The sequence below is a fragment of the Neovison vison genome, chromosome 2 (assembly GCF_020171115.1).
Source record: "Neovison vison isolate M4711 chromosome 2, ASM_NN_V1, whole genome shotgun sequence".
Taxonomy (NCBI): domain Eukaryota; kingdom Metazoa; phylum Chordata; class Mammalia; order Carnivora; family Mustelidae; genus Neogale; species Neogale vison.
Window position 1 is genome coordinate 42,613,350 of NC_058092.1, and position 13,079 is coordinate 42,626,428.

At 39.9% G+C, this 13,079-nt stretch overlaps 1 protein-coding gene across 1 annotated transcript in view; it reads left to right on the top strand.

Annotated features, from left to right (window-relative positions):
• The window catches only part of ZYG11B (zyg-11 family member B, cell cycle regulator), a 97,682-nt gene that overhangs the window by 40,331 nt on the left and 44,272 nt on the right, over nucleotides 1-13,079 (top strand). Inside the window, exons 4-5 of the mRNA XM_044238246.1 lie at nucleotides 9,927-10,067; nucleotides 12,213-12,389. Of these exons, the coding sequence (XP_044094181.1) occupies nucleotides 9,927-10,067; nucleotides 12,213-12,389 (318 nt within the window). The remainder of the gene's footprint in view (nucleotides 1-9,926; nucleotides 10,068-12,212; nucleotides 12,390-13,079) is intronic.

Genomic DNA, 13,079 nt, shown 5'->3' on the forward strand with positions numbered 1-13,079 from the left:
TGATGGTGAGGGCAAAAAGGCATGATTTTGCCCTCATGGAGCTTGTAATTTAGTGAGGGAATCAAGTAATCAAATGCCATGTGCCAACAGTATAAGTGTGGTTTAAATATACATACACACATATACATTTAAATATATATGTATTTATGTATATCACATATCAATGCTGTATATATGCTTTATACTGTGCTAAAATCTAGAAGATAATGCAGTATTATATATGAAAATGTTTAACAGAGAGACTTGACTTAATATAAGGCTTCTCTGAAGAATTAATGAATGAGTGGAGATCTTAAGGGTGAATAGCTTGGTAGAGAACATTCCAGGCAATGAGAAGAATTAATGCAGAATATGTGTGGTAGAATGGAGCATGATACATCTAAGGAACTGAAAGAAAGGCCACTGTGGCTAGACCTCAAAAGTAGAAATTCACAGAGCAATGAGATGAGGCTGGAAAAGTAGGCAGGCACCAGGGTCAGACTTGGAAAGGTCACATAAGCCAGGTACAGGGCAATAAGAAGTGTGAGGAACTGACTTAACAATTTGTTATGGAGCAAGACAGATTTTTAGCACAGGGTTTTTTGATGAAGGAAATATAAAAATGTAAATTACTATTCTAATGTTACTTAACTGCCAAACAAATTGGTCTAATAGTAAAGGATTCTAAAAATTAAAAGGGAAAGAAATCCCCCGTGGTCTGGGAGTTGAGGGAGAATTTCCCAGAAGAGGTGAGCATCCTAAAGGATGAAAGGAATGTGTCCCTGATATGTTAAGCTAAATAATATTTTCAAGGCAAAGATGTAATAGGTATGATCCCAGAGCAGTACAGTTTTTGCTGGTTTCTTCTTAAGACCAACAGACAACCCTCCAGTGAATTAGGACATCTGTATTTCACAATGCCTCTGTGAAACAAGTTTGATTTCACAAACGGAGCTGTTATTACTTTGAAATCTTGACCATATGAAACACCTACTTTATTTGGTATCATTATCTATTTTCCTCCTATATAAACATTAAAGTAGTGATTCTCACCCAGCACTGCAGTTAAAATCACCTGGAATGTAATTATGTGAAATGATGTTTATGTTAATCAACCTTATCATGGTAATCATTTCCCAATATATACATGTATCATATCATCATGTTGGATATCTTAAACTTACACAATGATATATGTCAGTAATATCTTTGATAAAGCTGGGGGAAATGATTTATTTACTTACTTACTTTAAAGATTTTATTTTAGGTAATCTCTGTACCCAACTTGAGGCTCAAACTCACCACCCCTAAATCAAGAGTCACATGCTCTAAGGGCACCTGGGTGGCTCAGTAGGTTAAGCCTCCAACTCTTGATTTCAGCTCAGGTCAAGATCTCTGGGTTGTAGGATCGAGCCTCATGTGGGGTTCTCCACTGGGCGTGGAGTGTGGTCAGGATTCTCTCTCTAACCCTCTTTCCCCTACCCTTCTTTTTCTCCCTGCCCCACCAAAAAAAAAAAAATCACATTCTGTACAAACTGAACCAGCCACACACCCCTGGAAAAAAATTTTTAATTAAAAGAAATCACTTGTGGAGCTTGAACAATTAAATCAGAGCCACAGGGAGGTAGGACTCAGGAATCAGTATTTTCTAAAGCTCCTTAGGTGATTACAGTATTCAGCCAATATTGAGAATCATTGTTTTAAAGTAATTTTATTTATTTATTTATTTTATTTTTTTAAAGATTTTATTTATTCATTTGACAGGCAGAGATCACAAGTAAGCAGAGAGGCAGGCAGAGAGAGAGAGAGGTGGAAGGAGGCTCCCTGCTGAGCAGAGACCCATGCGGGGCTCAATCCCAGGACCATGACCTGAGCTGAAGGCAGAGGCTTTAACCCACTGAGCCACCCAGGAGCCCTTATTTATTTTTTTTAGAAAAAGATCGTTGGGGGGCACCTTACTGGCTCAGTTGGAGGAGCATGGGACTCGATCTTGGGGTATGAGGTCAAGCCCCATGTTAGGTGTAGAGATTACTCAGAACAAAATGCAAACTCAAAAAGAGATCATTGGAACTTTCCCCTTTGTTCACCTATATAGAGAAATTAATGTTTTTTAAAAATTATTCACTGATTTGAGATCTGGTAATAAGTCAAGGGAAAGTTAAGGGAAGAGAGCTGAGATTGCCACATCTCCTTTTTAAAAATCTAGTTCAGCCAAGTTGTTGAAAAACTTGTCTGAAATGATTGTCTTAGTGTTGTGATGCTTTAAATTAGTTGAGGGGGCACCTGGGTGGCATAGTCAGTTAAGCATCTGACTCTTGGTTTGGGTTCAGGTTGTGATCTCAGGGTTGTGAGATCAACCCCGCGACTCCAACCTCCGTGTTGGGCTCTGTGGTCAGTGCAGTCTGCTTAGGTTTCTCTTCGCTCTCCCTCTGCCCTGCCCATCTCCCACCCCTGGTCCAAATAAATAAATAAATAAATAAATCTTTAAAAAGTAAACTAGTTGAGGTTGACTTTTTGGCATTACATATTTTTTTTTTAAGGCCACACTAAGGAATGTAAGAAATAGAGACACTGTGACTCCCTAGTTATTCCTTATAAGGCACTATATGGTACTTTGAAGGGGTGGTTATAAGAACAAGTAGTTTGTTTTTTGCACTTTCATGTGTATTACTCAGTTTAATCTCTTGACTCTGCAAGAGAGGTATTATTGTCCTCAGTGAGAGGGAATGTCTTTAAGGGTGACAGCTGGCTGATATTGGAGTCTGCCTTTGTATCTTGGACTATTTTGATTCCAAAGCATGTGTCCTTTCCACTACATCTCATTGTCTCTGTTTGAGAATCTTAGTTCTTTATTTTCCCCTCAATTTCTAGTCCCAACACAGAGGGTTTTCTTACTATAGAATTTCTGTCATTGTTTCCTCATCCAATTTGCTCTTCTCTCATCATCAGTTTTCTGAACCATCCATTTTTCTGCATCTAGGATTCGTTGGCCATTTCATTCCCGGACTTTGGCGTTATACAGTAAGCTGTGGATCCTAGTTCCTAAGAATCACTAGAAATGTGCTAAACCCAATATTCTCATTTTTACTTAGCTTCCTAGGTATCACTCTTGTCTCTTTTTCAAACTTTTCTTACTACTGTGGTTAATTTCCTTTATTCGTTCTTTCTCATCTCCCAGGTCTCTAAATATTGGAGAGTTCCAATTCTTGGTCTTTATTTATTTATTTTTAAAAGAGTTTATTTATTTATTTAACAGAGAGAAATCACAAGTAGACGGAGAGGCAGGCAGAGAGAGAGAGAGGGAAGCAGGCTCCCTGCTGAGCAGAGAGCCCAATGCGGGACTCAATCCCAGGACCCTGAGATCATGACCTGAGCCGAAGGCAGCATCTTAACCCACTGAGCCACCCAGGCGCCCCCATTTCTTGGTCATTAAATCTATATGCTGTACTTCTCCCTTGAACTAAGACTCCTATATTGAACGGCAATAGTCAATACCCAGTGAAGATCCATATAAAGTTTTCAAAGGCAGAAGAGTTGATCCATTTCAAAGAACACTTATTAAGTACTTTTTATTTTTTTTATTTTTTTTTTTTAAAGATTTTATTTATTTATTTGACAGGCAGAGACTATAGGTAGGCAGAGAGGCAGGCAGAGAGAGAGAGAAGGAGGAAGCAGACTCCCTGCCGAGCAGAGAGCCCGATGCGGGGCTCGATCCCAGGACCCTGGATCATGACCTGAGCCGAAGGCAGAGGCTTTAACCCACTGAGCCACCCAGGCGCCCCATTAAGTACTTTTTAAAGACATCTGAATTCGTACCCTTGAAATCAAGGAATTCTAGTCTAGTGTAGAGGAGATAGATAAATTTAAAAATAGGTTTAATTCAGTGTGAGAGATGCTTTAATAGAGTTATATTCAGAGTGCTGTAAGAAAAGTTTTCCTTAGAATATAAATTTTAGCTTTACTCTGTATATTAAATATTTACAAGGCTTAATTTAGTGGTTATGGGCATTTTCAAAGATTTTATTTATTTATTTATTTGACACAGAGAGAGAGAGCACGCGCGCACAAGCAGGCAGAGCACAGGCAGAAGGTGAGGGAGAAGCAGGCTCCCCACAGAGCAGGGAGCCCAATGCAGGGTTCAATCCCAGGACTCTGAGATCATGACCTGAGCTGAAGGCAGGCACTTAACTGAGTGAGCCACCCAAGTGCCCCTCTATTTTATCTTTTTAAATTTTCTACGGATTTTATTTATTTGAGAGAAAGAGAAAGGGGGGGCAGAAGGAGAGGGAGACAGAGTCTTTTTTTTTTTTTTTTTTTTTTTTTAAGATTTTCTTTATTTATTTGATAGAGAAAAAGACAGCAAGAGAGGAAACACTAGCAGTGGGAGAGGGAGAAGCAGACTTCCCGCCAAGCAGGGAGCACAATGCCGGGCTTGATCCCAGGACCCTGGTATCATGGTCTGAGCCAAAGGTGGACACTTAACGACTGAGGCACTCAGGAGCCCGGGAGAGAGAGTCTTTTTTTTTTTTTAAGATTTTATTTATTTATTTGACAGAAATCACAAGTAGGCAGAGAGGCAGACGGGGGTTGGGGGGGGAGGCAAAGCAGGCTTCCTTCCAAGCAGAGAGCCCAATGCGGGGCTTGATCACAGGACTCTGGGATTATGACCTGAGCCAAAGCAGAGGCTTTACCCACTGAACCACCCAGGGGCCCCTGGGAGAGAGGGTTTTAAGCAGACTCCACCCTGAGCATGGAGCCTGACACAGGGCATGATCTCATGACCCCGAGATCATGACCTAAGCCAAAACCATGAGTTGGATTCTTTTTTTTTTTTTTTTTTTTAAGATTTTATTTATTTATTTGACAGAGAGAGATTACAAGTAGGCAGACAGGCAGGCAGAGAGAGAGAGGAGGAAGCAGGCTCCCTGCTGAACAGAGAGCCCGATGCGGGACTCGATCCCAGGACCCTGAGATCATGACCTGAGCCGAAGGCAGCGGCTTAATCCACTGAGCCACCCAGGCGCCCCCATGAGTTGGATTCTTAACTGACTGAGCCACCCAGGCGCTCCATCTCTGTTTTAAATTGTTACATATAGATAACTTGATTTTTTAGCATCTAGCATATGAAATTGGTTGAACTGAAGATGTTTGTAGTTTGAGGAGTCAGACTACTTGACTTGAGGGTTTATCACTGGCTAGAGAAGTATTGATCACTGAATAAAACATACATGCAATGAAATTAGTTTAAAATATTTAACATTCCAGTAACAAAAGTTCTTTAAAGTTACATTCAAAGATAACTTGAGGCTGTATTTCATATAGATGCTATAAAGCAATTGCATCAACCAAGTACAGGTAAATGAAGTCTTACTGATAAAATCGTTAAACATATTCCCTCTTACAACCTTTTTTATTTCACGTAGTATTTCAGTGTCTTTACAAATCTAAGAAAAATCTAAGAAAAAGTTCAGGATAATTCAAAAAGAATTGAACACCTGGAAAATTTTTATTATTCAATAACCACTTACATATATGAATACATAATCAAGACCAATATGCATGTAGTATATATCACAGTTCTTTTCTTTTTTTTTTTTTTTTTAAAGATTTTGCTGATTTATCTTTATTAGAGAGCGTGAGTACAGATGGAGGAGCAGAGGGGGAGGAAAGGGGAATCTCAAGCAGACTCTGCCCTGAGCAAGGAGCCCCACATGGGGCTCGATCTCAGGACCCTGAGATCATGACCTGGCCAAAATGAAAAGTCAGACCCTTAACTGACTAAGTCACCCATGTGCCCCTACTTCATATAGTTTAAAAAGCATTTGTAAAGAAACTTCCATTGTTCTGCCCTCAGGGAGAGAAGGAGCTTTACAATCCAACTGACAACTATTGTTTTTCTGACAACCAGGCAGCACCCAGTTAGTGTGATGTGTGAACATAAAAATGACTGTCATCTAGTCTAGGTTGTGGGGTGTCTGCTTGAGAGCACAGCATTTCAGGGCTGGCTTCTCTGAGCATAGAGTTGTCTTCATAGTAGATGGACAGACCTGATCCTTGGACAGTCGTACAACTAGCACTACCAGGTGCCTTTGCCCCACTCAGCTCTTTCAGCTGTTACAGGAATGGCGTGGGTTTGCTGTTTGAGTGAGGAGAAACACAAGAATGGTCACAGATTCGTTAAAAATACATATTTATTTAAAAAAAAAGAAACTCCCATTGTTGTTTCTACAGTTTTACAAATGTTTACTTAATATGTGCTCTTGTGTCCATTTGGCACAGATGTGTACTGTAGTCTGAGTCTTCCAATTGAAAGAGATTATAACTCTGAAGGACAGGTTGGGGTTTTTTTTGTTTTTTGTCTTTTTTTAACCTTCTTATAGATAAGACAGATGCCAGGATCATAAACAACAAATGTGTAGCTTAAGAAGTGCGGGGGTGCCTGGGTGACTCAGTCATTTGGGCATCTGCCTTTGGCTTGGATCATGGTCTCAGGGTCCTGGGATGGAGCCCTGCATCAGGCTCCCTGCTCAGCAAGGAGTCTGCTTCTTCTTCTGTCTCTGCTGCTTGTTCTTGCACACACACACTCTCTCTCTCCCCATAAAGGAAGGAAGGAAGGAAGGAAGAGAGAGAGAAAGAAAAGGAGGAAGGAAGGAAGGAAGGAAGGAAGGAAGGAAGGAAGGAAGGAAGGAAGGAAGAAAAAGTGCATATAAGGGGGGCACCTTGGTGGCTCAGTTGGTTAAACATCTGACTTGATTTCTGCTCAGGTCATGATCTCAGGGTTGTGAGATCGAGTCCTATGTTGGGCTCTGTCCAGGTGTGGAGCCTGCTTAAGACTTTGTCCCTCTCCCTTAAGTCTCCCCTCCCAACCCACTCCCGCAAAAAAAAAGAAATGCAAATAAAGTGAACACACTTGAAGCCATTACTCAGGTTAATAAATAGAACTTTCAGCTACCCTGAAGTTTCTCTGTGCCCCATCTTGATCATAGCTCTCTCCTTCTCCATAAAGGTAACCTCTATTCTATCTTTGATAATAATAATGTCGGGGCATCTGGGTGGCTCAGTCATTGGGCATCTGACTTTGGCTTGGGTCATGATCCCAGGGTCCTAGGATCGAGTCCCACCTCCAGGTCCCTGCTTGGTGGAAAGCTTGCTTCTCCCTTTCCCACTGCCCCGGCTCTGTTCCCTCTCTCGCTGTGTCTTTCTCTGTCAAATAAATAAATAAATAAAATCTTCAAAAAATAATATAATAATAATAATGTCCTTATTTTTTAATAGTTTTATGATCTATCTGTTTATCTCTAGGCTTTTAGTTAATCTTGCTCATTTTTAAAAATTTTATGTCTTTGAGGGATACCTGGGTGGCTTAGTCAGTTAAGAGTCTGCCTTTGGCTCAGGTCATGATCCCAGGGTCCTGGGATTGGGTTCTGTATTGGGCTCCTTGCTCAGAAGGGAGCCTGCTTCTCCTTCTGCCTGCTGCTCTCCCTGTGTGTGTGCTCGCTGGCTCTCCCTCCCCACCTCCACCCTGACAAATAAATAAAATCTTAAAAAAAAAAAGAACTAAAAACCAAAATTATATGTCTTTTGAATACCTTTATTTTACAGATTCCTTCTCCCTTCCTTTCTTTTCCTTATAATTTGTCTATTAAAAGATCCAGGGGCGCCTGGGTGGCTCAGAGGGTTAAGCCACTGCCTTCGGCTCAGGTCATGATCCCAGGGTCCTGGGATTGAGTCCCACATGGGGCTCTCTGCTGAGCGGAGAGCCTGCTTTCCTCTCTCTCTCTCTCTCTCTCTCTCTGCCTGCCTCTCTGCCTACTTGTGATCTCTCTCTGTCAAATAAATAAATAAAATCTTAAAAAAAAAAATTTTTTTAAATAAAAAAAAAAAAGATCCAACCTTTTGGACTTGTAGACTTTGTCTTAGTCTGGATATTCTTAATTAATAATAATAATTATATTAATTAACATAATCATTATCATTATTATTAAAGTCATCTCTACACCCAGTGTGGAGCTTGAACTTAGAATCCCAAGACCAAGAGTGGCATACTCTACCAGCTGAGCCAGCCAGGGCCCCCTGGATATTCCTGATTATTTACTCATGGTGCCTATTTCTGTGTTGTATTTTTTTGCAAATTAGTAGCTAGATTTGGAGGCTTAATCAGACTCAAGTTTGATCCCTTGGGCAGGAGTCTTAGGTATTGTGCTCTTTCAGTAAGGAAGTATATAATATATGGGTTTGTTTGGTTGGTTTTTTTCTGTGATGTTAGTGGTTGTTGACACTAGTTCCATTAATTCATTGGGGATCAGTGGTGATATTACCATCATTTATTTTTCACTTTTCAGTTGGATTACTTTTCTATAAAGTCACTTTCCATTATATACATTCGGTTACTCAATACTGTGTGAACCACAGTTTAAGATATAAGTATGAAATCTATATAAATGGGGCATTCCTTAGACCTAATTTTGAACAGAATCTGTATCTATTTATTTATTTATTTTTAAGTAAACACTACACCCAGCGGTGCCTGGGTGGATCATTTGGTGGTTAAGCGGCTGCCTTTGGCTCAGGTCATAACCCAGTGTCCTAGGATCCAGCCTCACATCAGTCTTCCAGTTCAAAGGGAAGTCTCCTTCTCCCTCTCCCTCTGGCCCTTCCCTCCCAACTTGTGCTTGTGTAGGAGCGCACACTCTCTTTCTCTCTCTCTCAAACAAATAAATAAAATCTTCAAAAAAAATTAAATACTACACCCAATATGGGGCTTAAACTCACAACCTCAAGAGTCTCATGCTCTATTTTTTTTTCTTTTTTTTAAGATTTTATTTATTTATTTGACAGAGATCACAAGTGGGCTGAGAGGCAGGCAGAGAGAGAGATGGGAGAAGCAGGCTTCCCACTGAGCAATGCGGGGCTCAATGTGGGGCTCAACCCAGGACCCTGGGATCATTACCTGAGCTGAAGACAGAGGCTTTAACCCACTGAGTGACCCAGGTGCCCCGAAGCTCATGCTCTATTAACTGAGCCAACCAGGTGCCCTTGAACAGAATCTCTTGGTGCTGAATGAGAGCTAGATAAATCTGGGGGAAATAATTAATACAGTTATTTGATGAATACTTATTGAGCACTTATTCTGAACCATACATAATGCTAATTATTGGGATATAGTGGTGAATGGGTCAGTTGAATGGAGGGATTATGGTCATGGTTATGAAGGAGATGTTTCATGGGGACCTGATTTAGATTGATGGGTCAGGGAAGGGCTCTCTAAAGAAGTGTCATTTAACTTGAATAGGGAAAGATGAGTAGAAATTAGTCAAAGAAAGGAAGATTTCAGTAAGCAAGTTATATATATAAAATGGCCTTTTGCTGGGAAAGAGCTTGGGTTATTATTTTTTTTTTTTTAAAGATTTTATTTATTTATTTGACAGACAGAGATCACAAGTAGGCAGAGAGGCAGGCAGAGAGAGAGAGAGGAGGAAGCAGGCTCTCTGCTGAGCAGAGAGCCCGATGCGGGACTCGATCCCAGGACCCTGAGATCATGACCTGAGCCGAAGGCAGCGGCTTAACCCACTGAGCCACCCAGGCGCCCCAAGAGCTTGGGTTATTGAAGGATCAGGGGAAAAAGACCAGTGTAGCTTTAATATGAGTTAAGGGAAATTAAGGAATTATCTTAAGAGGCAGATTTACTTAAGATTTACTTTAGGTGCAGCATAGACAATGTTACCCATAGGCTTATCATAGGGTCTAAGGCTATCTAACGTATATCTCTTTAGCATATGTACACCTTCATAGGATGACTCTTCTGAGTGGGTTGGAAAGTAATCATTTGCATTTGTTTCAAGACTTACATGGCTATACCAGATTCCATCTATACAAATGATGTTTGGCTAGAGAAAGTTAGAGGGTTGAAGAAATCCTAAAAGCTAATCTTATGGCTGTGTTCAAAGGTGTCTGGAGAAGCCAATGAAACTCAGATTGCAGAAGCATTGAAGCGGTACAGCGAACGGGCATTCTTTGTCCGGGAAGCTCTATTTCACCTTTTTAGCCTGACTCATGTGATGGAAAAAACAAAGCCAGAAATTTTAAAGGTAAGAATAAGAAACTGGATATGAAAACTTTGAAATTATCTTCCTGGATACAGATGATGGCTTTGTGAAGAAAATTGGTGAAAATTTGCATTTAGTCTTTGATTTTTTTTTTTTTTTTTTTTTTTGGTAATGGGTTTGATGATATAGGATTTCAGTTGTTAGCCATAAATGAGAGAGAAGATAGTTGCATAGTGTTATTGAAGTTAAATACCTTCTACTTCATATTTAACTACCTAAAACCAGTGACCACTGTGATATTTTTTTCACCATCTGCAGTAGAAAATGAAAGTATATGACTGGAATCACAACACTGCATTGTATTGCTTCCATATAATCTTTTTAAAGATATATAATATTGGTATTCCATAAGGTACCTTCCCATGCACTTTTAAGCACCTGTGCTTTCATAATTAATTCATGATATTTCCCAATTAAAATCTTTTAACCAAGACAGCTTTTGAAGAGCAAGAAAGGAAGATTCTTAATTTTTGTTGATTGTTTAGGGCCATGTTTATCAGATTGTGTCCTTTGTCCACCAGAAGTCTGGAATATTATTTATTTTTAAAAGCATATTTGTGAAGCCCACTCTAGGAAATTTAGATTCAGTAGGGCTGGATGAGGTACAAGAATCTGCATTTTAATAATTCCCCAAGATAATCCTAATACACATTTGAAATCAGTGAGTGTAGGACTATATTATATTTGATGCCTCATTTAGTGGGTACGACAGTCTTACAGATTGTGTTACTACAGATCTATGAGGTTAAGTAACAGTAAGTTAGTAGCAGAGAGAAATGACCTAACCACCCCATTATCTTAAATTTTCAGAATAGGGTGTGCTTGGATAGGAACCAATAACATTTCAGTCCCTGAGATGTTACCCCCAACACAGCCACCCCTCCATATATACCAGAGGATATTGGCACTTGGTATATGAATTACCCGTTTTGGTTTTGGTTACTGTGAACCTGAGCAGCAAAGAACCTCTAGTCCTGATCTGAAATATTTACTCATTCATTCATTCAGAGAATGGTACAGAGAGAAATGAAAGAATATAGAAAATTCTTTTAAGGGATTCAGTTTCTAAAGGAGAGCAAAGGAAAAAGATGGTAGTTGGCTGAGGAACTATTTTTTTTAATATTTATTTATTTATTTATGACGGACAGAGATCACAAGTAGGTGGAGAGGCAGGCAGAGGAGAGAGGAGGAAGCAGGCTTCCTGCCAAGCAGAGAGCCTGATGTGGGGCTCGATCCCAGGATCCCGGGATTATGACCTGAGCTGAGAGCAGAGGCTTTAACCCACTTAGCCACTCGGGCACCCTAGGAACTTTTTTTTTTTTTTTTTTAAGATGGGAGAAAAAAACCAGCTTTTTTATATGCTGATATGAATGATCCAGTACAGAATAAAAACTTGATATAGTAAATAGAAGAACAGCTAAAGCAATGTCCTTGAGTAGACAAAAAGCAAAAGATGTAACATGTAAGTGGAGGGATTACCTTCAGAGAAGAACCCAAAAAGATCATTTATGGTAATAGGAACACAGCATGTGCATGTTTATGTACTGGCAAGGGGGATACGTGTGGTAGTGAGAATCTGAAATTCTTTTCTGAATGTTTCCTATTTCTCCGTATAATTGGAAGCAAGGTTCTTTAGCTGATAGTGAGGATTGGGAGGATTTGTTGGGGTTTGAGGAGAGAGGAAAAGATGAGAAATAGTTACATAGGCCAGAGGGAAGCAAATGGATTTTATTGTACTATGACTTTAGCAGTGTTCGTAAGAAACTGAATGTTGAAATTTGAAAGTGAAAAGTTTGCGTCTGGTTTACTCTAAACTCAGTAAGAATTTATTTAGTGCTTAGAATATAAGAGGCACTGTACTAGGTCTGGATGAGTTACATGAATAGAAAAGATTCATTAGCCCTACAGAAAAATTCCTGGACATGAACAATTTGATACCTTCCTGGACCAGGTGGGTGAGAACTATGTGTTGATAAGTGATTGCTATGCCCTAGGCTCTTTGCACATGAAGATAAAAAAGATAATTTAAGCCTGCTTAGAAATTGTTAGAGATCAACAAAGTAATGTTGCTATGTTAAGAGGGCTTATATTAATAGCGTGAATAAAGAGAACTAATTTTTTTTCTAGCTTGTGGTTACTGGGATGAGAAACCACCCTATGAATTTGCCAGTACAACTTGCAGCAAGCGCCTGTGTGTTTAACTTAACTAAGCAGGATCTTGCTGCAGGAATGCCTGTTCGACTCCTGGCTGATGTGACTCATTTGCTGCTCAAAGCCATGGAACATTTTCCCAATCACCAGCAGGTAAGCATGTGGGAATTCCTATTCAAATAGTCCTTTTAGTGCCCCCCACCCATCTCCTACCTCCATAGAGTTGAATTTAGTAGACCAGATCTGGAAATTCAAATGCCTTTGCAGCCTGCAAAGTAATAAATTTGTGGTATGACTGAGTATAGGAAAGCAGAGAAGTAGAAAACTAAAGAGTACATTCCCTGCCTGAAAGTATTTAAATCCAAATATTGAGGGAAATAGTGCAAACCATAAAAAACTCATCTTCCACCTCAATCTTGACTTTGGATAATTTCAGCAAATATCCCATAACACATCTATTCTGGGCCAGGCACTATCAAGTACTCGCATACAGAAATGCGTAAGACATGGGTTTTCTACTTCGAGCCATATGGTAGGTATATAACCTATCCTATTGTCAGGATGAAAACTGAAAATATAAAAATTATATTTTTCATTCTTAAAATGTAGCAGCTAGTTGGCAACTTAGTAAAAAATACTCATAAGCCAGAAATCAAGTAAAAATGTCAATCCAGGGATGCCGGGGTGGCTCAGTCAGTTGAGCATCTATCTGCTTTCAGCTCAGGTCATGATCCTGGAGTCCAGGGATCAGCCCTGGGTCTGGCTCCCTGCTCAGCCGGGAGCCTCTTCTCCCTCTGTCCCTCCCCCTGCTATGCTTTCTCTCTCTCTTTCAAATAAATAAAA